The 25,369-nt window shown below is 38.0% G+C and overlaps 2 protein-coding genes across 2 annotated transcripts in view; both read left to right on the plus strand.

The window, feature by feature from the left end:
* Positions 1 to 25,369, plus strand: part of LOC112569199 (deleted in malignant brain tumors 1 protein-like) — a 54,910-nt gene that overhangs the window by 16,447 nt on the left and 13,094 nt on the right. The window contains exons 7-9 of the mRNA XM_025246925.1: positions 429 to 601; positions 20,850 to 20,997; positions 23,209 to 23,381. Coding sequence (XP_025102710.1) covers positions 429 to 601; positions 20,850 to 20,997; positions 23,209 to 23,381 — 494 coding nt within the window. The remainder of the gene's footprint in view (positions 1 to 428; positions 602 to 20,849; positions 20,998 to 23,208; positions 23,382 to 25,369) is intronic.
* Positions 4,988 to 7,789, plus strand: LOC112569200. The gene is made up of 4 exons (XM_025246927.1): positions 4,988 to 5,212; positions 5,839 to 6,005; positions 6,646 to 6,924; positions 7,392 to 7,789. Exons 1-4 carry the CDS (start codon positions 5,037 to 5,039, stop codon positions 7,697 to 7,699), a joined length of 930 nt encoding a protein of 309 aa, XP_025102712.1. The 5' UTR covers positions 4,988 to 5,036; the 3' UTR covers positions 7,700 to 7,789.

A 25,369-nucleotide genomic window follows, 5' to 3' on the forward strand; every position in this document is an offset into this window, starting at 1 on the left:
TGTTGGTGCCATCGTGTTAGTTCCTTTAAGGTTAAACTTTTCAACTATACTTTGTTTGGAACTTGAAACATTTAGTCTTTTACAAGCTACCCACCGAGTTACAGAAGACACAGATGCAGATTACTTGTTCGCATAGTTTACTCATGTCTGTCACTTTTGGTCAATATCAAGTGTTTTGAAAGCCAGCATTATGAAACTGTCGACTAAATAGGCTAAATAGTATATTTTGAACATTTTACTTTCTTAATAATTAACATTCCGGCCGCCCATCCCGATCAGCTTCTCCGCAAATTGTCTGTTTGTATGTGAGGTTATAAGTGTGTGCAAGTGTGCATTTGTATTTACACACGTTATTCTTTATTAATATTCAAAAGTCTGTATGCTTTCAATGTATATATCGTCTTGTTCTCGTTTCTTATGTCGGACAGTACAACAGCAGTAGCCGTTGGGTCAGACAAGTACGGAGCAGGCTCTGGTCCTATTCTGTTCAGTGACCTGCGGTGTGTGGGGAACGAAACCAGCCTGGCGCAGTGTCAACACTGGGGGTTCTACACACACTACTGTGGACACTGGGAGGATGTCGGCGTCATGTGCAACATCAGTACGTAGACCAATAATAATTAAACATTTACAGCTACTACAGTATTTTATTGTTCAATTAAAAATTTAATTACCGTGTTGTTAATAATCGCTTTATTACTTTCAAATTAGTGTTTCTAGTGTAGGAAGCAAGTGCGTTCTAAAGTGTGTCATCATCATCATCATCATGATCATCATGATCATCATGATCATCATGATCATTATGATCATCATCATCATCATCATCATCATCATCATCATCATCATCATCATCATCATCATCATCATCATCATCAATCATCATCAATCATCATCAATCATCATTATCATCATCAATTTTCTGTTTAATATTATTAACAGACATAAAACAGTCAATAAGAGGTAAGCCAAACAGATTCATGTCATGTTTCTATTTTAGTTTTATCTACAGAAGAGAATTTAAATATGACACAAGGAGTTTTTCTATCTTACATTTACAAACTTTGGTAAAGGAGAATATCGTCAACAGGATACAACACAATAATATTTAGTCTCTATTGCAGTTCACGACAGAAATTAAGTTGTTGTTTTTTTCGTTGGAAGCACCAGCAAGTAATAAAAAAACACAGTCACCCTTATCACGCACACATTTATATTAACTACAAATCACTTGGCAAATTTTAGAGGAACATTATAATTAATGCTAAATTTAAACGTCACACATAACATCAATCAATACACCTACACCTACACCTACACCTACACCTACACCTACACCTACACCTACACCTACACCTACACCTACACCTACACCTACACCTACACCTACATGCAGGGCATACTAACAGAAGATTAAAACTCACTTCACTGTATAAACAGTTTGTCTGTAATCTAGAGACTAACCTCTCCCATCCCCCAATCTTTACCTCGGTGAACTGTAATTTACGGGGATGGCTTATAGGGTTAGTCACGGTCTACGGCTTGGCTGTCGGTCCCACTTTGGTCAGGGGTATTAGACCCCGCCACTGTGTGGTGTGCACGTGGGTCAGGTCACACCAATATTATAATATAACCCAATATGACCGGGCGAAGTGAGGACATGCAACATGCAGCTTTTAGCTTGCCTTTCGCGTGTGGACAGTCCACGTCAACATATGCGATGAGGCATGTCGTGGATGTTGCACATAATGTCCACTACCTCATCTGTCATGTCCTTTGGTCTGGCTAACGTTGCCTCGACCATGAGTGGGAACTTACTGGAGAATTCTAACAGTATTTTGTATTGCTTGTTGTTAACCGTACCAGTTGAGATCGGCTTAATCTTCCACACCCTTAATTTAAACAAAGCTAGGAGTGCACTACTATATGCACATGGTGTGTCTAATGCAGTGTATCGCAAAAGACAACAAAAAGACACGATTTAACAAAATAACCACATCTGTATTGTGACAGCCACACCAATGACAGCCCGGTTGTATGGCGGGACGTCTAATGCAGGACGTCTAGAAATATCGGTCAATGGAGAATGGACTACAGTGTGTGAGGATGGATTTGAACAGAGTGAAGTAGAGGTGGCCTGCAGGATGCTGGGATTTAATAGGTCAGTGACCCATTCTTTTACCACCTCACCATTTAACAGCAAGATGTCAAGGATGCCTGCACGCTATAAATTTTTAATTAGAAAACTGGTCAACAACACTTGTGTCTCTTATCATTAATTTATTTGTAAAATAGTACTGCTCTGTTTGATGTGTCTTTCTCTTTTAACTTTTTATTGCTTTTGCGTACGTTGCTGCTTTTATTTAAAGTTATAATATGTGTTAAAAAAGCAAGCTGTGAGAAAATCATAGACACTGAATTTCGAATTTCACAACAACCGCTCATACTCTGAAAAAAGGATTTGACGCGATGCGTGAAAGCTGTTTTTCGCTACTGTTGTGCAAAGATAAAATAATAATGCACAAGAAAAGTACCAACTGGCCGTTGCAAGCTGGATTTTTAGCGACCTCTGGTAGAAACAAGGGAAACTTGCAATCTGCGGAAACACAGAGTCTACAGACATGATATAGTGATACAGGATTGACTGCTTTTCACCTGTCGAAAGGCAAGGAACTTGCTCTGTGTGTGTGTGTGTATGCTCAAGAATATGTACGTCTACTACAAGTACAATAAATTTGAGGAAGTTTATTTTGTTTCCAAGGCGCTTCTTCTTATTTTGAAAAAAAAAATGGCCAACGACTTCTTTTAAGATCTGTATTTGGGTACATGAAAAATCAGCATCAAAACTCTATATTACTGTGTATAGCCTTTTCTTTTCAAAAACCATGTGCTTCAATTTGTTCAGCAATATGTCTTTCAAACTGTCTAATATCTTTTGCCAATGTAATGGATATTGTTCAAAACGTACTGCTTCTATATGTTTATTAATCTATTATTTTTTGTGAGTGCTTTCTTTACGGTTCTTGGTCTTATTGACAACACATACGTTTTACAGTCTAGATAACTTCAGTTATAATAAATGTGTTGTAGGCTTGTTACCACAAAACATCCTATAGTATAATTTTAAAGGAAAGCAGAGTGGAAGACAGCAGCTATATTTCAGCGGTCTTGATGTGGTGCTAAGGTCTTTACATTAAATGACTTAATGGCGCACAGTGTGATTTCGGCATTTAAAGTTGTCCGTGTTTGAATACTTTGGTCCTCGACCATTCACTTTATTCAAAATCTTTTGGGGTTCTCAGCAACTTGACCACCTTAAAATACCTGCATGGGACACCACAATTACCCATGATACTCAAACACGAAGCAAAGAAGAGAGCGTCACTTTGTTTGTTTTAAAGACCAGCCTGAAGGCTTGCTTTCTTTTGCAGATATCGGTGGATATAGGTGACAGAAACTAAATTTGTAATTTCAGCTTCCAAAACCGATCTGATAGCAAAGTACTAAGTTTGATCCTACGACCAACAAGCCCCGTAACAGTTTACTACGTGACTTTGGCACACCATTCGCAACATTGCCTGCAGTCAACACCAATAATATAGAGAGAGCAGCAGTTAGGATGGTTCGGCCGCTCACAGTCTGTATTTCTCCTGGTTCTAAAAATCTGTTACATTAGCACGAGAAATGCAGACTGTGAACCTTCAAAGAACACGACCTGTCGCTGTAATTGTTGTTGACGACTGGCAATGTTGTCAATAGTGTACAAACGTGACGTAATAAACTGTTAGTGTCCCGTAGTACACTGTTAGCGGTGCTCATTGATCGCAGGTGTAAATAGTAACGGAAAATTATTAAGGGTTGGGTTTTAGAGGCCGATTTAGTTTTATATCGCTGATATTTACCGATATCTAAAAAAAACCCGCAAATCGCTTAAATTGATTGGTATGCATGTGTCTAAATTAGCCGTTTATAATGACATGGCTGACTAGATATAACTGACAATAATAAACACTAAAAGACCATTTAACAGCTTATACAGCAAAGAAGGTAAAACTAGTAATGTACTTTTAATTTAATATTTATTTGCAAATGATTGTACGGTTGTAGTTGTGTTGCATTTTCATTCGACATTACATTTCAAGACGGATTCGGGTCAAATGCGTATGTATCACTGTATTTCTTACTGGGGTGAGAACTATTTCTTAGTGGTTAAGGGGAAGTATAAGCCAATAGTAGCCCATAGATTAGTAGACCGTAGTGCACCATAACCCTTCAACCTGGATGCGGTGAGGCTAGAAATACATGTATGTGTATTATCTGTCGGTTAACAGCACTGGGCAAGCAGCTGTGAAGTATCTTCTATTAAACGATGGCTCACGATTTCAATTTGATTATATGGAGTGTCAAGGAATGGAAACAAGTCTTCAGCAATGCAAGATGGGACGCCTTAACAAAAGCAGCTGCCTGGATGTCGGTATCATTTATGAGGTCAAAAGATTTAGTAAGTGAACAATAAAACTTCTCAGAGAGTTTGTATGTCTTCATTGTGAAATTATGTGCAATTAATTGTGAAATTCAGCTGCACATATAAAAAGTGAATATAGATGTCATTATTTAGGACAATTAATTAGCGCTTACTAAATAAAATGCCTTTAAATATCGGTTTTAAAGAACAGAATTACATTCTCATAACACGACTTTGTGTTACAATCTGTCACAGAAATTCATTTGCACGATAATTGCAAATAGCTTATTATACAAGTCCGACGACTGCACATGAATGAAGACTAATCTTGTTTAATTTAGGAGAAAAGTTAAGCTTTTAATATACTAAAACTTAAACTAATTAAATCCTAAGGGAACTAATGTAAACATAAGCGTAAAATTAAATTAAATTATGTTTTACACTTTTCTGACAAGATCATGTGCGTAATATTGAAATATAAACTTTACGAGAAGCGATGAGAAGAACAACCTAGAAGTATTTAAACTCTTGTTGTTAGAGTTTGTGACCAGCAAACAACTACGCAGCAGACGACATGGACGTGATGACCTTTCACCTCATTGTTACAGGTCTGCGACTGACAGGACCTCGCCGTACAGACAGTAACATGGGGCGTGTAGAAGTGGAGATTGGAAGTAAACAATTTAGTACAGTGTGTGTAAACAACGAGAAAACTGCCGCAGTCATCTGCAGACAACTCAAATTAAGCACGTGAGATAATTTATCTTTCTTTTGTCTCAAATAACACAGCAGGAAGAAACTTTTAGACACAAAGATTAATCCGCTGATTTAGTTTTTAAAAACTTTACAACGAAGGGAGGATGCTACATTACTGCAGAATGATAAGTATGAAACCAGATAACATCTACTTCCGCGTTTCTCAAACGGTGGGGCTCGCCCCCCATGGGGGGCTTGACGTCCTTACAAGGGGGGGGGGCGCGAAGATGGTCATGTTTTAAAAGTTTCTTATACCTGTATTAGTGAAATTAGCTTACATTGCTGGCTAAGGGGGTCTCGCGGACCTACCTTTGTTCGTCAGGGGGGCGTCACAAGTAAAAGGTTGAGAACCGCTTATCTACTTCATGGTATTATCTCCATACAAGATGTACAAAAATACTTTAAAAAATACATTAACTTGTGTAATTGCAATGTAAAATGTAAAAGATCTTCAATATTTAACAATAGACCTATTTATTTTGATAGGACACACATATACATTCACATACAAACATTTTATGTCAAGCAGATAATTTAATACTGGATTCATTTAAACCTACGTTTCAAAGAAAAGAAGACCACTCGAACTATTGTACGGACACTGACCTTTTATCAAGCAGATTAAGTGCTGTAATGGTAGACGGTGGGTTGTTCGGACAAGACAAGAAACCTTTACTTCAAGCTACTTTTGCTTGTAAGGGAACAGAGAGAAGCCTGGATGAGTGTGGGCGAAGTAACACTGCGAAGGACTGTTACTCTGATGATGTTGGCGTCTATTGCAACACACGTAAGATTTTGTGAGATTGTCTGAATTGTATTTTGTGCTATACAGTAAATAACATTGTGAAAACATTTTATTAATTTTTTGTTTCATACATTTATGAGATCTTCCAACCTACACATCTATTTGTGGTTAGTTTAAACATAAAAACCCGCTTTTAATAAGTACTTATTTTAACACCAGTTACAGCTATCTTTAGCTGTGTCTATAGTATAGTGCACTTGTCTTTATAGCAGAAAGTTGCTGACTTTGGTTCGATTCGAGCAGAGACTGCAAAACTTATTGTGTAACAAGTTTGATTCATATATTCATGCAAAGAGCTTTTAAAGCGAAAATGCAGTTTGTGTTTGCTTCTTGTTAATCAACACTTTGTTCCAAATCATTAAATATATCTTTATTTATCGTTAAGGTCTCGCGGCTAACGAACATTTGCTAAACATAATTCGGTTGTCTTATATCCTATGAAATACTTTTGAATAAAAGTATTTTCAGTTTTTTTATGAACAATCTTTTCTTTAATACATTCATTCGCTTAGTAAAATATTGATAATATTTATCTTAAAAAAACAATGCTTTATTCCTGCTTGTTAGTTCCTTGTAGGTTCCATGGCCGTTTTTTTTTTTTGGTTTTTTTTTTTTTTTGCAGATATACATCTTTTAATAGTTTCTCATGAGGAAAGGTACCCATTTATAGAAGGAGGAAACAAAGTTCTGATGTGCGTGACACCACCAAAGTATCAACGGGTCGCTGAGTACTCATGGGAACACACAGCTGGTGGTCGTCCTAATCTGGAATTTCTGATGTTTGACAATCTGACTAAAGAGTACAATGGACGTCAAGTAGGCTGCAGCACACGCTATCGTCAACGGAATTCTAATTATGCACATAATATATGGAGTGATTTTGATAAGCTAAAGGTTTACTGTAAGTACACGTTTATAACTGCTTAAAAGTTGTGTGTGTCTCCACGTTCAAAAATATTACTATAGCAGTCAATAACTAAAAAATCACATCTTGTAAGCAATTAAAAGTATTTTGAGTAACTAAAAAAAAGTTTAATCTGGTGTCAATACTTCAATAAAACAGCATTACTTTCAAAAGATAATTAAGATGAATTTTAGATGTTTTTATCTTCATTTAACTTCACAAAACACAGAAACAAAATAGTCTTTTTTTCAGAACAAGCTGTCAAAAACGTAAAAAAAAAATGTTAAAAATTTAAAATTGGTTTCTTTGTGTAATCACAGTCCATGGCAACAAAACAGTTGAATGAAGGATATCAAAACTCCTCTTATTTTAATTCTTTGAGATAATTATCGACCTAACTATTTCACAATCCATGTTACAGAGTAAGGCACTAGCAACGACTTTAAACTTTTCTTAATTTCCAGATAAGCCGTTGATTACAATAACATGGACTAACAACACTGGGGAACAACAGCCCTTGTCAAGTCTTTCTGATTTAAAGCCTGGACACAACGTGACCCTGTGGTGTAAAGCTGACAGCAACCCTCCCCCCGCGTCCATCACGTGGTCAGGAAGAGTGAACAGCACGACTGGGGAGTTACGGATCCTAGCGGCAGACCACGTGACACACAGCGGTGTGTACACCTGTACCGTCGTCACTGAAACCGTTGATGATGACGACAGACTTCCGCTGACCTCATCTTACCAGGTCAACCTCAGAGTTCAAGGTTGACATTTACTTTCGTTGTTTATTCTAATATTTAGTGCAAGCATTAAGTTAAATTGTTCTTAGTTGTACAATAACTTGACAAGCAAACTTCACCAACACAATCCACAGACATTGAATTATTAAAAGACATGATGATGCAACACTAAACATTACACAATGACACAACACGTGTCACGTGATTTACGTGCTACTACCAGCAGTACGAGTTGCTGCTTTTTATTATTTCTCACGTGCGCGATGTTATTGTACACCTGCTGCGACACACCAACAGAAGTGCGAGTAACAGGTAAGCGATTTAAATCACAGTTTGCAAGACATTTGTAACACTGATAGTTTTGTCCAAGATCATTTGTGACCACCATACAATCGAGTGTTGTTTTACATGATATGTTGACCTGTCTGTCGATTTGAATGTGTGTGGTAGTCAGTAATAAATATTTATAATGCCATACATTTACTGCAATGCAAAGCAGAGTTCTGTCGTACTACAAAAATATTTTTAATGCAGCAGTTAGTTTGTGTCTATATGATATTGTTTATTTGTGTGTGGGAGAGAGAAAGAGCAAAAGAGAGAAGAACAGATCAATATTTTAATCTTTTTAATTTAACCAATTTCTTTTCATTTATTTTTGCAGGTGTTCCGGATTAATGTTTTGTACTTGAAAAGACCATTTGAATCCGTATACTCTGTATATTGTTATTTTCTCACTCTCCTGTCAAACTTTTTGCTCTTTAAAGATGCAGCGTTTTCCTACTGACTTGGGAGCCGGTCAAAGGTCACTGGCGTCTCTCCAACGTTTTGGGTCAAGCCGTTTCTAGGGGTGTCCAGACACTTAATCCCCAGACACTTCATCCCCAGACACTTCATCCTGAAAATGAAATTTTAACTATAAAAATTATGAAGCCCGCGAAAAATTTAATTGAAATTCAAATAATTAACTTCATATAAACATCACAATAAGTTTTACAATTAAAATACTTTAACTAATGTTGTAGATGTTCAAATGACGTTGAAGTTAATAGCATGATTTGAATATTATTAATGTATTTCAATATTTATTTTAATTGTAAAAATAAATTTTGTAGTCTAATGTTAGCCTAAGTAGCTGGTCATGACTTGGACGATGTCCTTTCCAATCATAAAAGGCTGGCAATCAGAGATACCATTAGTGAATTTGAAAAAGAGGAGAAGGTTCTAGCGTCGATTATTCGATTTCTGTTTTAAGATTGCCTTGTTAGCTTAAAAATTATTGTTGTGAACTCCAGGTAGTTACAAAAAATAACAGATAGTTTTGCATGCAGGGTTAGGGTTACGTGATTGGAGCAAGACTCCCTGTCGTCGGGCTCATGGCTCGTCCTTTGAAGTGAAGCCTCGTCAAACGGTCTTCTGCTGTTGCGAGTGAAGGGGACATTACAGTCATTAGCCACGAATGATAGAACCCCTGTACTAAGATTTTGGAATGTTTTTCAGACTTTCAGATCGGTTTTAGGCCGAACTTACTCTGTCAAGTAGAGGACAGAAGGGATTTGGTTTAGGGGATGGAAGCAAAGGTACCTGTCAGACAAGAATAAAGCAATTAGCTAAAGCCTCTAGGGTAGCGGCATGGTGGAGCTCCTCAACTTTCTCCCGAGGCCCTACACCGTTTGTCTAGCTTAGTAAGACATAATGTTATCGTGTTCCAAAATCCTAAAGTAGTGTAATAAGTTAAAATTGACTTATGTGGTAAAACAAAATTTTATAGTAATAATTAATGAGACAACATTGATTTTTCGTCCATGCATAGAAAAATAAAAAATATCGTAACTAGTCTTGAACGGTTCCTAAATTAGTTGTAAAAAGCATTTATAAAAAAGCTAGATACCACAAATACAATAAATGTTAACAAATTTGCATAAGTACCGGATTATATCTCTGAACTAACACTATCCCCCACAGTCTCGCGAATGTTTTGATCTTTTCATGACGTGAAACTGTGAGAAGAATGTAAACAGCAATCTGATACAGTTTTGTTATATTAAAATTTATAGCTAAACGTTTATTTTAAAAAAAAAGTATATCTATATACACGCACCCCTGTGTTTTTTTCTCTGTAAATATCTAATATTTTTTATCTAATAAAACATTGAACGAGTTGATATGTTATTGCGGTTTTGTTATCAATAAACTTTTTTTTTATCAAGGTTTAAATTTTATTGTGCGCGGCTCCATGTAACGCGCCAGGTAAAACACAAACATGAAGTCTTCTAGTGTTGTAAGCTAAATGTTCCTAAAAGTGTCTCATTAAATGATTTTTTCTGCAATATCTAAGCAAACATTGTATCACAAACGAGATCGCAGACGCTTTATGGGGCATACACTTTCTCTTCCCATCTTCAGGTAATCAGGTCCACATCTTTAGGCCAACGGAGAGTTGTGACCCTGCACCTTCCCTACAGCACAGAGTGCCAACATTACATGGTCTCCTGTAAAAGACTTAAGTACCATGTTTACATTTTTCTATATGTTTTGGTATTATGTGCTTCTAAATATTTGTTTGTATGATAAAAAAAGCGATCTGATGTTTATAGATTTATGTGTTAGTTTATGAGTCTAGTAGTGTATGTTTTTGTCTTTGTGTGCGTACGTATGATTATGATATGTAAATGTTCCCAAAAAATATAGTTGTGAAAGGTCATCGACCGTTGATTATATACATGCGTCCAGCGATAAGGTGTACAACAAAAACAGTAAGGGTACCTTTGACATAAAAATTGCCGAGAAATTCGATTGGGTCTTTTCAGAAAAGTGAGCGACAGAAAATCTGTCGAGGTCGACCAACATGGACGTGATGAGGCTCGTGCCTGTAGACAACATAAGACACGCGGAGGAGGTCATCTTCTTGAGCTACCATTACCAGAGTAAGGGTGGATTTCATCTCGGAACCAACCTGATCCTGGGAACGTAAAACATCTTGAGGACTTGGCTAACTTTTGCTCAAATGACAATAATACCTTGTGACCAAGTTTATGTCTATTAGCTAAATGTCAGATATCGTAATTAGACTCTTCTAATTGTCATTAAAATCAAAAAATCTTCTAATATTTAGTGATATGATAAAGTCTTTTGATTGTGACGATATCACATTAACAGTGCAAAATGTATTTACACAAAAAAGCAAAAAATTAAAAAAAACGATAGTTATTATTCAATTTGTCTTTCTTGTCATTTAATAAAGACTGTTGTACACTTATCAGGAAATTTTCTATAGAAAAAAATATCGGACAATTATTATCTTCTTAAAACAGGGTTAAGCAAGTTCTTTAACATAGACAATTGAGAGAACGCGTTTTATGGCTGGTAATGATATGACGATGACAGTGAAAACGGTGGCGACGACGAAGCTGATGATGATAACCTTTATCGTCGTCAGAAAAATATAGAAATCTCACTTTCACGATACAAGATCCACTAAACTATTGTCAGTACCGTGTATAAAATAAAGTTTAAATGCTACTACAGGCCTTTCGCTACCTCTGCAGCTGCACACTTTTATGTCGCCAGCCCCACGCCCCCCAAGAAACAAAAAACAAAGAAGAAGTCTTACATGCCATGTACTCAGTGCTTTTTTTTCAATACTGTTGCTGACTTTATTCAGCATCTTAAAATGGTTTTTTTTCTAAACAATTGTTTTGAAAGGCAAACGCGCACGTGCACAGACACACACAGAGACAGACAATTGCACTTCTAATTTATGCCAGAGCGAAAAACAGTTCATTACATCTGTGTTCACATCTCTAGGTCTTCTCTTGTTGTCAAGTACTGATGAGTGCGGTCTTCCGACAGCCAGCGCTTATCTTGATGGAGGTCACAATTTGTTTTTTTTTTTTTTTTTTGGCTTGAATTTACAGTTCCTGCGATGTGTCTGCCATCAGAGTCCAAGTCACAAAGGCTGTTCAGTACAGTTAACCATTAAAACAAATTTCAGATAAAATTAAAACACGTTTGTCATCATTTAAAATTGAATGTTGTCTTATTTATACCAAGTTCTGACAATGTCCTTATTGTGTAAGAGACCGTAAATTTGTCACGGAAATGACTCAAAATACGTTTAATTGAGTACCCTACTGTGATCCGTACCGATTCCTGCAGAAAAATGAAGAAATTCAAACGCTTTCTAGATACTGTTTCCCTGTCATAACCCCAGTGTCCCTTATAAGAAAACCCAGAGTCTGTATGTCTTACTTCATCAAAGAACGATTCAAATACTAACCGATCAAAAGATTTAGGAGAAAACAAACCTGGTCGGCCATCTCGACTCTAATCTTTGAACCCGATTTTCTCAAAATGGCCGCCATCGTACTTTCACACTTCAAACGTTTATAACTCATTCAATTTTAAGACAAGAAGAACACTTTTTGTATCAAAAGAAAGTTCAGACTCTGTACTTTTTAAATAATATGCAATTTGGAAAATCTAAAATTTCCGACTGAAGACTCATTTTGTCGTGGAGGGTCACATTTATGTATGTGCTGATTCCAAGGTCTGATGTGCACAAGAATACAATGTAAAAAATTATATTAGCTCACCCAACTAAAAGTAACAAAATCAGTAAATGCTATTTAAAATTGTCCTAGGGAATCTTTGTCCTCTAGCATGGACTAACAGAGAACAGATTAATTAACATAAAAACTTTCAGATAGCATTTATTAAAACAAACATAGTGGTGAGTATTTATATCATTACAGATACATACCAACACTTAATATTATTTGTTCATGGTTTATTGTTGATGCGCGCCATACATTTTTTTACTTAAAACATGGAGATAGATAACGCTGTAAGCAACAGAATAAACATTTAAGAAAGAAAACACGCACACACCCATACAAACACACACACACACACACACACACACATTGCACTATCAATTTTTCACGAAGCAAGCCACTCCATGTTCGCGCTACATCTGTGTTCGCATCTCCAGTTGTTAAGAACTGATGAGTGTTTCTTTCCGATCGCCAGCACTCATCTTGATGAAGGTCACCAACATCTGTGTTTGCTGGCTAAGACATGCAGACAAAGAACTTTCTAGAGAAGCACATCAAACTGAGGGTCACATGGGTCAAACGCCACACACTACAAATAATTAAAGTGATTTAATAACTTTTTTTCGCAAAATATCTCTGTTTGTTCAAGTTAAAAACATACAATGTCCGTAAAAAGGTTTAGCAGCTAACCACATTCATGAATGAAAGGTAATAAAGTAGTTTCACAAAAGAAAAAAATAGTTTCGAAATGGCAACAGAATTGTATGCAACACCAACAAATATTTTCTACAAAGATGACCACTTTTAAAAACAAACATTTATTTGCGACTATTTTCAGCTTTTTACTTTGAGGTTCGACACCTCGTTTTAGTGAGAATTTTTACCATGTGAGGCTGAAATGTCTGTGCAGTTCCGGGCCGTGTGTTTGACATTTCTGCTTTAGACAACAAACCGCACAATTTGAGAAATAGCGCGCGCACACACACACACATAATTGCTGTAGGAATTAATATCTTAGAGAAACTTCACAACATCTGTTGTCGCATCTCTTGGTCCTCTCTTGTGAAGTACTGATGAGTGTTGACTTCCGAAAGGCACCTTTCATCTTGACTAAGTGCGCAAACATTTTCATTTTGCTTGGTTTTGATCTTTTCATCTCTAGGCCTCGCGATGTTTTATCTACATCCGTGTTCACTTTTGCGTCTAACAAGTCAGACAACAGCTCTAAAGAATTGTCTGCCATTCTGACTATTTTATATACCATTTGAAAACTGTTGATATGTTCTTAATAAAAACAAACACTTTCATAGTAAAAAAAAAGTTTATTGTACTGACCTCGAATATGGACAGCGCGACTGGACACTGATGTCACAAGGGAAGGTCAACACTGTTGTTAATTAAGTTCAGCGTCAAGGAAGGTTGTCTGCAGTCTTTGCTCATGAACAGTCACCGACACAAGAGTATTAAGGAGAGGCACACAATATACATTTACAGTTCTTTGTAACGAAATTTGTAGGAAGTGAAGAAAAGATTAGGGATGTACAACTTTGTAAATACTTAGGTCTATCATCGTACATTACTTCACACTTGGATGTTGTTTTTTTTTCTTCGCAACTAGTCTGTCATTCAGAACATTTATATGTCTAAGAAAACAATAACCTGTAACAAATAAAACCGGTGAACTGACATAAAAAATACAATGGGAAAGAAAACGGTTAAAAAGAATAAAGCAAAGTGTAAACAATTTAATCTGGATTTGTGTTGATCGACAGATGATTCTCCTCTACTTGATGTACAATTATTAAAACGCTTTCCGTAAATAAAATTTTCACGATCTGGTAAGTGCTTGACAGTTCATGGAATGGAAGAAACATTTTCCCGTGTGTCTGTGTGCAACAGGGAGCTCGTAGGACAGCATCACTAGAGTCAGTGACCTCGTCTCGTGCTGCAGACCCACAGCCTTGACACTAACGGGCGTCCTACACAACATCACTGAGAGCTCAGCCACTTTTTTATATCAGTTTTAAACTGTTACGAGCTGGTATTAAAGATATTTCTCTCACTCTCTCACCACACGACTTCTGTACCCGCGCAAAATTACACACACAGATATACAGAACAAATTTATGCCTGAGAAAAACACTTCACAAAAATGTTGTCTGCCAGGTCATGTACAACGACAAGCTGACAGAACCCTCAGCATTAAGAGTAGATACAGAAGTCAAGTCACATGCTCAAGACTCAATCCCATAGAAGAAGAATTATGTGGTGAACATAGCTGGGTTAGAGAGATGCCCAAAGAAACCTACAGGTAAATAGTCTACAGGTATCTCAATGGTAGAGGCCTCTCACTTACGACAGCCCCCGGGGAACAGCAGCAGATGGAGATCCCTTGTTTTCGCCTCAAGTGCCTGACGAAAAAAATGATTAAGATGAATGAGTTGATAAGGTTTAAGAGTAAGATCCCTGTAATGTAAGCAAGTAAGCTGACCAATATAGTGAAGTAACGCTAGTTCTCTACACCTTGATACTTAAGTCTTCCGTATTTTTACTTGTTCTTAAAGTAAGCAGGCGATACATTGTTCACAAGGAAACAGTTACTGTCTTTGAGCATTTGACCTAATTAATCTCTTCATTTGCGTTTAAATTATCTGGTTAAAGATATAGAATACAACTATAAGTTAAAGGGCTGTTCATTATTTTTTCCTTTGAATATAGACCATTTTGTGGTTCTTTGTTTTGTCAAGAGAAAGGTTTCTCCATCATAATTCTCTAATGTACATAATTATATATCCAATAGATCTGAAACATTGCTTATGGACTAGCTTTCAAAAAACATTAATACCTGTCACAACAAATTATATTTGGTGTACGAAACACAAGGCTTGCTTGCACTAATGCATTTGGCACCTGGCATACTCCAAAAGAGGAAAGAAGAGACAGCCATCCAATCAAAATTAGTCACGTGATCGTTAGCCAGTGAGAAATATTGCTTATGGACTAGCCTTACAAAACATAATTACCTCTTACCACAAAACATATATGATATACAAAACACAAAAGGCCTGCTTAGACTAATACAGTTAGCACCCAGCACACGCCAAAAAAGGAAAGAGACTCAGCCATCCAATCAAAATTAGTCACCTGATCGTCAGCAGGCCCGGTTCTACCTATTAGGCGAACTAGGCAGTCGCCTAGGGCGCAGCGACCGAGGGGGGCGGAAAAAATGGCCTGCTTTTTTTTTTTAATGAATAATTTTAGGGAAAAATGTCATTTTCACAAAATGATATTAGCAGGACACTTTTCCTCTGCTTATAGACTGACCACCACGCTAGTTTCTCAGTACATGTATGACAGGAAAACCCCATTATTGCATTATCCCAGGGCGCACCTGCAGTGACCAGCTAACCGGCAGGCAAGTAGAGGGCGGGAGAGGGGCGGGGAAGGGCGCTGAGAGGGGCGGCGTTGGTGGAAGGCACCTTTTCCTCTGCTTGTAGGTTGACTTCACCACCGAGTTTCTCAGTTCATGTAGTGATGTAGTACAGGAAAACCCATTATTACAGGGCGCACTTGAAGTGACCAGCTAACCAGCGGGGAAGAAGAGGGCGGAGAATAGACAGCGGAGGGGCGGGTTGGTGGATGGGGCCTGGTCAGTGCGGACCGCATTCCACTAATACCAAGCTCACCTTTCTTTCCTCTATCTTACTATTGAAGAGGTTCCACACTTATGCATTGAAAACACTGCAGCTGATATCAGGGACAACAACACTGACTTGAGTTTGCTACGCGAGTTTCTTTGTGGTTATGACAACTGTTTTATGCTCAATATTGTTTACACTTACGAACTTTCAACCCGAAGGAACTTACCTAATGTCACGAACGCGTTCTTAGTTAATAAGAGTATTAAAGTCTTTAGCAGACAAACATCAAGGTAGAGCCATTTGAAGTTTATAGCATATCTATTTACTGACACTGATGGCCTATAGTCTTGTACTTACTGTTGTGACTCATGGTCGTGAATATTTAACTTTCTTATTAATTATTAAATTTCTGTTCGTTTGGTGTATTACGCTTAATTTAGTTGTTAATTTGTAATGTTTATTTTAATTATCTAAGAGTGCATCTGTTTGTCTACAGTTTGAATGGCTAGCTTGTTGTTATGCTCCATTGACAGAATATTTGAAATTGGTTATTAAGAGATAATGCGTACTAAGACCTACAGTCTATATACTTCTCTTGTTTTCACCTAACCCTATGCTGGACACCACGCAGTGTTGATCACTGGACTGTGTTTGGGGAGCTGCCCTGACACCATGATTTACAACAGCGGTTCTCAACCTGTGGGGCGCGACCCCCTGGGGGGTCGCGAGGTGCCTACAAGGGGGTCGCGAAGGTGGTCATTTTTTAAAAAAGTTTCTTATACTGGTATTAGTGAAATTAGTTTACATTGTGTAACCGAGTGGTGAGGGCGATCAAACTCCAAATCTCTTCTCCCTATTCAAGTACACTGTCTCGGCAATGCAGTGACTTCTCACTTCCAAAACTCAAAACACAATCCCCCTCTCAACAATTAAGCCTCCAATCTCCCTCCTCTCACCTTTTGCCCTCTCTCTTCCCCAATCTCTCATCGCTGACTCCCCTCTCCCTCTCCAGTCACACCTCTCTTTTTTTTAAAACATCTAAAAGGCACGCATTCAGGAAACGTCCATCATTCACACCCTTTCATTCGCACGTGCTCAGTCCTAGTACTCTATAGGTCCCTGACAGAAGGCCATGACCAGACAAGGGAAGGACACCACCATATTACAAACAACTGACAAGATGAATGCTTTCGTCCGAAACATTTCGTTGTGGACGCAGAAGATACTCCAAGAAAATATTTTTGATATGTTTCCGTGCTTGTGTAAGTGCAAGGCTGACAACTTGAATCTTGATCAGGTGAAGAATGTAATTATTGCCCATCTAAGCGGACTGCAAGAAAGGTTTCAGCATTATTTCGCTGAAATTGATGTGACTAAATACGATTGGATTCGTAATCCATTTCTGGCTGATCCTAGCACAAGCGGGTTGTCCACAGAAGAAGAGAAGCTCATCGACATTTCGAGTGACCAATCCCTGAAAATGGTCTTCAAACAACACCAGTGCCAACATTCTGGATTAGCATCAACGGTGAATATCCTCTCCTTTCTGAGAAAGCAATGAAAGTTCTGCTGCCATTTTCAACTTCGTATGTGTGTGAGCAAGGATTTTCAGCATTGGCAGCACTGAAGTCGAAATACAGAAATCGTGTGGACGCAGAGGCTGAGCTGCGAATAGCAGTGGGTACGAACATCGCACACAGGTTCGCTTCTCTGTGCAACAGCAAGCAGGCTCAACCTTCTCATTAATCAAAGTGAGTGTCCAATAAAATAATATTTATTAGCACCACAGAATTTGCTTTAGTAAAATTTCATTAACAGTTATACTTCTTGCAGATACGAACTTTGTTCTTCCGTTGTTGATTTCCTCGACGCGGCGTTCGAGGTTAGCTAAGGCTCCCCACCCCCACCCCCACCCCCGCTCTTCCACCGACCTAGCTGGCTAAGGGGGTCGCGGACGTACCGGTGTTCGTCAGGGGGGTCGCCACATGTAAAAGGTTGAGAACCGCTGATTTACAACTTTGCATTGTTAGCGTCCAGAAGACTCTCTCTTGACAGACCTTGCTCCCCGCCCACCTGTGAGGTGTGACTGTGGTGTGACTTTGGATGGGAACAAAGTAGCTGCTATCAGGGTGGTCTAGAGGCTGGAAGCTGTGATCAGCTTGAGTTTTAGACCACACACCAAACTAAGACCAGAGCAAGGTGCTACAGATTTCTTGTCTCCATTAGTGTGCACTCCATAAAACCTTTTACACCAGTGTTTGAAATCCCCTACTCATAAGTGTAGGTCTGATTTGGGAGGCACGCAAGCATCCATGTGTGTTTGATGCATGCCTGCAATTGAAAAACAGACGTACTTTTTCTTGACAAAAAGTAGTTCTTACTTATAAGTTATTAATCAAATCTGACAGCAAATTCTCGAAAAAGATTTAATTTTAATAAGCCATTCTTTGACACTTCTGGGTTCTAACGCCTCTGGTCGTAATGAGTTCTTGTAGAAAACCACTTTTCTACTATTTTTAAGCAGCAAACATGTAGTCAGTTCGCTTTTACTTGTTAGTTTGTCTGTAAGGTGAGAAAGAAGAGAACCATTGAAAGCACTTGCCGATGGAGGTGCTATAGGTGGACAGGCCCACAGGTAGCGATAAATCTGTCACAGTTAATGACCAGTCGGATCAGACTAGAAGACTGGACAAAGAAGGTGGTGCGATGTTACTTGATAGTTGTCCGTGAGATGAGAAAGAGAGATGAGAGAAAGATTGAAAGGTCCTCAGTGGGGTGGTGGAGAAGGGTAGAGATAAATCTCTACCACTTTAAAGAAAGTCAGATCACATTACCAGGGCTGGACAGCCAGAGTGGGGAAGAGGTAGTTGTAACTTTGAACTTAAAACCCACTGGACGATGTGAAAACCTTTTCTGAGCGGCTGCAGACATCTCGTGCTGCTGTTTGAATTGACTTTGTAATCGTCTGTTCGGGTGCTTGGAGCTATCATCCTTCCACAGCTGAGTCAGTAAAGGTTGTGAACTGCATTTAGCCGTGCCAGACTGAACAGTGCTGCTGTCCTACAGCCACTTCATGAGAGTTTGTAAAGATAAGTTCGCATGAATTTTATACACTGTGACATAGCTGTATATATTTTATTAACACGATTTATGTCTTTCTTTACATTAATTTCATTTCCTTATTTCTTATAGTGCTTATTTTGATTGTGTGGATGCAACGGGTTGCGATAGCGGTGCTGTAACTTTTTGCAAAACTGTTCATTGCACAAACGGGTCCGTTACAGTCTTGTGGTCTTTGTCACATCACAATCGCGTTGAGTTCTGAGACAGTCCGCCGCAATCATTACTGGTGATATTTAAGCCTAGCTTTCTTGTTTGAACTGCGTCCATTGAAGACAGATTTAAACAGATTCAGGAGCACAGTGCATTATTTGGATTTCTTTATGATATCCAAAGCATTTCTGAAAAACCAAGGAAGGACATTCTACTATCTTGTGAGGTCTTGGCAAAGGCACTAATGCACAGAGACAGCAAAGACATTGACGCGGAGGAACTCTGTTCTGAATGACAGGTTGTGGATAGAAGACTTCCCAACCCTAACATGAACCCCAAAGAAGTCTTAATATTCATAATCCAACATAAGCTATTTGATATTGTGCCGAATGTTGTAGTCTCTCTCAGAATTTTATTGACCCTTCCAATTTCTGTTGCCAGTGCAGAACGAAGTTTCTCAAAATTAAAGTTAATTAAAAACTATACGAGATCAACAATGTTGCAAGAGAGACTGACTGGGCTGGCCACCATATCTATTGAGCATGACTTGGCAAATGCACTCAATCTGAAGGAACTGATAACTCGTTTTGCACAACAAAAAACAAGGAAAGTGAGGTTTTAAGCATCAATTTCATGAATAGGACTAAATAAATTGCAAAACAAATGATATAACATGGTTCACTTTTTGTGAGGTGGGGGGGGGGGGGGGCGCAGAATTTTTCTTTCGCCTAGGGCGCAACACAGCCTAGCGCCGGCCCTGATCGTCAGCCAATGAAAAGGCTCACCGTTAGTTACTTCCTCGTCGACGTGTCGCACTGCGATGTTTGTCCAGTGTCTTGTCAGTCAGACACACGATCAGCTTTAACATATCGACACCCAGCATCATGATGTACAGGGCCGTCAGTGTTTACTGGATCTCTGTTCTCCTGGTGCCCAGTGTGGGTAAGTAGTGCCGCACATAAAATAATGGATTAGTTGTTTGTCAATAAGATCATTTTATTGTAACCTGCACGTGTTAAATGTTTCGGGCTGTAAAAGGCAATGGCTCTTAGTATTCCTATTTTGATGTTCCTTGTATATTAGATATTAACAAGTGTCTGGCTTTTGCCCGTTCTCTTAACCTGATTTCCATGGATAATAATCTCTTATTGTTTTCTATTTGCAATGTTCCAATGTAGTCTGTTACATGCATTTCTCTTTTGTTTACAAGAACTTTCTTAAGTATCTTTAAAGCAGTTTAATATTTTTCCTTTTAATAGTCTATTTATTATGCTATTTGAATTCATGATAATTTGATGAAAGCTTACCTGCTGTGAATAAAATCCTAAAGGATATTAAGAATAGTGAGTGATGCGTTAACGTGTCACCTCTAGAAAAGTACTTTGTCTTTGTTTGTAGTGCAGCTTCTTTTATGACAGCTGCAAAATTTTTTTTCTTTTAAAGAGTTAGTGACATTGATATTATTGGATTAAAAGATTAAAACTGCGACTAAATAGTCAGGTAGAGGGTAGGAACTATACTAGTACTCAACAGGCATGTACATTCTAATCTACTATTACCCGTTGTCGTGGATACCCGAATAAACGCAGCGACTAAAAGACTTCACCATTGCGTTAAAACTAAAGCATTTACAGTCAAACCTTGTCTATATAATAATAAACAGCTTAGCGCATGGTATTAATTCAGTGTATTATTAACTCGTTCAGTTTCAGCTCAGCAGATGTCAGCTCGTGTAGTTGGTGGCACAGCAGACGCAGGACGTCTAGAGATATTGTACGATGGAACTTGGAGCACAGTGTGTGGCATTGGATTTGGACAGGAAGAGGCCTTGGTAGCCTGCAGGATGTTAGGATTTAACAGGTATGGAATAATACTCCTTACGTTTGAAAAGCTATTATATTTTTTTCTGTAGTAGAAAACTTTTGTTTGATAGGAAGGTTTTGCCCTTATAATAAGTTGAGGACTAAGTAGAAGTACAAGGTTTTTAAGGTTCCTTTCTGTCTTCAAGAAAAAAATGCTCGAGAAGCACTAAGTTTATTTATTTGAAAACTAACTATGACAGTAGAATGGGACTAGACTGTAGATCAGGCGGTAGAAGAGAAGTACACTTATATAAAGACGTCTCGTAGACTAGCTACATAACATCTCTTTGACAATCTAAACATGTTACGGTATGACACTAATGTTTTTTCTTTAATCGTATTTACCAAGAAAAACTCTCTAGAATTACGGCGACCTGCATTAGTTAAGGTTCTAGCTTTAACTTTAGTTCTATTGCTTCTATAAGTGTAATCTTTTCTCCAGGACTCCTCCGCAGATTAATACCTATTAGACGGACTCGATCAAGTTGTTGTTTTTTTTTTAATTTCCAGGAGAAAGTCAGTGATTTAAACGATTAACGATATGTCTATATCTCAATTTATTACTTCCGTTTTTAAATTCAAATTTTTTTTACATTTGATGCATAACATAGCAAAACAAAATGGTTGCGCAAATAACATGTGTGCATGCAAAAAAGCATCCATCTGTATTATGATCACAAAAATTATATTATAAAATTATTTAACGTCTGATATTGGGCTCATTATAACAATGAAAATGCAAGAAGCTTATTCAATATTTACTTTCAACTGTAGTACTTTCTTAATCCAAGTTCACTCGAACGCTTGTGCACCACACTGTTACTTTTATCTACAATTACTTCCCTTGTCACAAAAGACACGAGACTTGGTGGCACTACCTTTGACCTATGTATTAGCCTCACGTGCACACAAATTAAAACAGAAATTTGTGGCAGTTATTTCATTGTTACAAGAAGTGGCTTGGAAAAGGATTAGTCATAGAAAGAACGGGTCTGCGAGTAGTTAAGTACTAACGTGCAAGCAAATCCGACACACACACACACATTCACCTCATTAACTACATTTCACAGTGGTGTAGGAAGATGCTAGGACTTGCAAGTGGAGGGGATGACGATAAACTCTATAAAGACAGTGAACGACAAAACAAAGCTGAGCATTTTAGGTGTGGGTGGCTGTTGCTTTGGTTCTACACAACTGTTACATCACTAAAGCCCTGTGCTACAGAATGACAAGGGAAACGAGATTCCTCCGTCGTGCAGTAGACTTCTTAACAGGATCTTTACAGGTGACTTACTCTAAATGTAGGTAGTTAGCAAAGGAACACAAGCGGTGTCAAATCCCGAAATTTGGGGAGTGAGCCTGGTAGGCTTTGCAATTACAATGCGTTTGGTCAACGGGACGCACGGGTAGTAATTGAAGTTTGCAAAATACTCTTCTGGATACAGGCTTTTATTTAGATGCTTATAATACTTATTCAAACGTCATTCAGAAGATGTTTATCATTGCTCAAGATATCAGTTCACACTAAACCATTCACACAACGTCACAATATACTCTCAACAAATTTCTCATTTTGCCTTAACCCATTTTCTTTCCTTTGTTTTTTTGTTTGTTTTTTTTGTTTGTTTGTTTGTTTTTTGTTTTTTTTTTTGCAATGAACAATGCAAATCGTTTAATCGAATTAAAACAGCCATGCAGCTGAACCCACTGAATTGAGACAAATTGAGCTATCAATCTGTAAATTCTTTCGGACACAAAGTTGTCCATGTTTAGTCAAATTAAGCTGCAGGCTCCACTCCGGCAGCTGCCTTTTTGACATTTGCATTAAGTTTAGATTTGCAACTATATACTTCAGTTGGGACCCGAAAACATTAGTTTCCCACAAGATACCCAAAGAATTAAAGAAGATACAGATGCATATTAATTGTTTGCATAGTTTACTCGCATGTCTGTCACTTTATGACTAGTATGTATTGAACACTTTACTCTCTTTAAATTAACATCCCGGCCGCCCATCACGATCAGCTCTACGGCAACGTGACCGTTTGCACGTGCGGGCATGAGTGTGTGTGTGTGTGTGTGTGTGTGTGTGTGTGTGTGTGTGTGTGTGTGTGTGTGTGTGTGTGTGTGTGCATATGTAATTAACTTTTAAAAGTTTGTATCTTTTGAATGTCTGTATCATCCTGTTCTCGTTTCTAATGTCGGACAGTACAACAGCAGTACCCATGGGGTCAAACAAGTACGGAGCAGGCTCTGGTCCTATTCTGTTCTATGAACTGCGGTGTGTGGGGAACGAAACCAGCCTGGCGCAGTGTGAACACTGGGAGCCCTACATAGACAACTGTGGACACACGAAGGATATCGGCGTCATGTGCAACTTTAGTACGTAGACCAAATATAATAAAACATTTACAGTAACTCAAGTATTTGATCTATTTTGTTAAAATTTTAATCACCGAGTTGTTAAAAATTACTTCATTACTCTCGAAAATTACTGTTTGCACGAATTAGTTTAAAAATCAAGTACGTTCAAAAGTGTGTAATACGTATTATTATTATTATTATTATTAAAAAAGACAGAAAACAGTCAATAACCAATAAGCTAAACACATTGACGTCAAGTTTCACTTTTAAGTTTCATCGACAGACAGGGGAACGAACAAACGAACGAATTCTTTATTGAATAAACCATTTGGTTTGTTTCACGGAGGTTACACAATTTCAGAAAAAAAACAACAAACAAACAAAAAACAACCTCAGCAATATTCCTAATAATTCCCTAATCAATGCATATTAACATTTCTTCAAGAACTTATGTCATTCTTAGTTTTAAATACAAGATACAAAAATCTTGATATTTGTGTTATTGTTGTTTCCGAGGCATCTGTAAAACTTGCGTTATTCCACCATTGCCCTGTTTATATGTCACTGTAGATTTTAGGACATCAACTTTCGCTCTATAACTGTCATAGGCCGGACAATCGAACAAAACATGCACTTCATCTTCTATCTCATTCTTTCACCAGGGACAACTTAACATACTGAGAGATACATCATTTTTGTATCGATATCGGTGTACATTGATGGGTGATATTCCAAATCTAAACCTAATAAATGTTTCTCTAAAACAGCGTATTGTCAGTATATTTACATATCTCTCAGGTTGTACGTAGCTCTTAAAACTAGAATACAGCTCAAGTCTTTCATTTGTGCATATATCATTGTGCCATTCCTGTTGGGAACAGTCTATAAGTCTTTGTTTAAAGGTTCTTAAAAACATATTCTGGTTACGGACACTTTGCTGACGCCAAACAAATCCAAAGCCATTGACACAAAAAAAGTTCTTTTACAAAAAAAGCCCAAGTACGTTTACCGTTTTCTTGTAGATAATATAACATGTTTGTATGCTTTTCTGGGTAGTCTAGTGTCATTCATATGAATGAGTCGGAGCCAGTACTTAATGGATCTAACTTTTGTGGTCACCAACACTGGATACCGCCCTAGGTCACCATAGATCATTTTGTTTGGTGTTTGAAGACCCACATTAAGGAAACGTTTGCAGCTGAACATTGGTACCTTTTCAACGGCCTCATATCTTTGGAAATCCCAAACTTCCGACCCTTAGGTAAGTATCGGTATAATTTGAGAATCAAACATCTTGAAAAAAAATTTTCTTGGTATATCTCCAAGTTGCCATAAGCATTTTAATAGCTGGCAGGATCTGATTTTGGCCTGAGCTGCAAGGTCATCGACAGCAAGGGAAAGAGAGAGCTTAGTCGTGAAACAAATACAGTGGAACCTCGGTTAGCGAACGCCTCGGATAGCGAATATTTCGGTTAACGAACAAAAATTTCGTTAAAAGTTTGTCTCGGATAGCGAACAAAATTTCGGATAACGAACAGCCACGTGAACCACACGTGACCGACCAGCATGTCATCATTCGCGCTCGAGACACAGTTACGATCGGTCGTTCCTTATCTATGCGCATCCTTCTTATTTAGTGATTGTTGTGCTTTATTTTAATAAGATAATCCTCAATCTTGGCTCCAAAGAAGATTAAGAGCAATTAATAGTAGTGAGGTAATGACAAGGAAGCGGCCAACAAATGAATTGAAAAAGGAAATGATTTCAAAGTATGAAGGTGACATGCGTCTGTCGGATATGTGATGTCGTGTTACCCAAGAGTTTTACAAAAAAGACAGAAGGAACAGACACTGGACAAGTTTTTTTCCTTTAACCTCAAAGCTACAGAAAAAGGTTACCCCCGATTTTATAATGTCACGTGTGCTCATGGAGGGGGAATCAAAGCAGTAATTCCACCCCTTCCTCACCACACCTGCTTCCATCCACGCCGTCAAAACGGCAAGTTT

The sequence above is a fragment of the Pomacea canaliculata genome, linkage group LG7 (assembly GCF_003073045.1).
Source record: "Pomacea canaliculata isolate SZHN2017 linkage group LG7, ASM307304v1, whole genome shotgun sequence".
In the NCBI taxonomy this organism is placed as follows: Eukaryota; Metazoa; Mollusca; class Gastropoda; order Architaenioglossa; family Ampullariidae; genus Pomacea; species Pomacea canaliculata.

What these genes read in the sequence shown, in the direction of transcription:
- LOC112569200 (XM_025246927.1), top strand. Translation starts at nt 5,037, where the DNA reads ATGGACGTGATGACCTTTCACCTCATTGTTACAGGTCTGCGACTGACA. An exon ending in AGACAACTCAAATTAAGCAC is followed by an intron (nt 5,213 to 5,838) that starts GTGAGATAATTT and finishes TTTATCAAGCAG; the next exon opens with ATTAAGTGCTGTAATGGTAG. An exon ending in TGGCGTCTATTGCAACACAC is followed by an intron (nt 6,006 to 6,645) that starts GTAAGATTTTGT and finishes TTTTTTTTGCAG; the next exon opens with ATATACATCTTTTAATAGTT.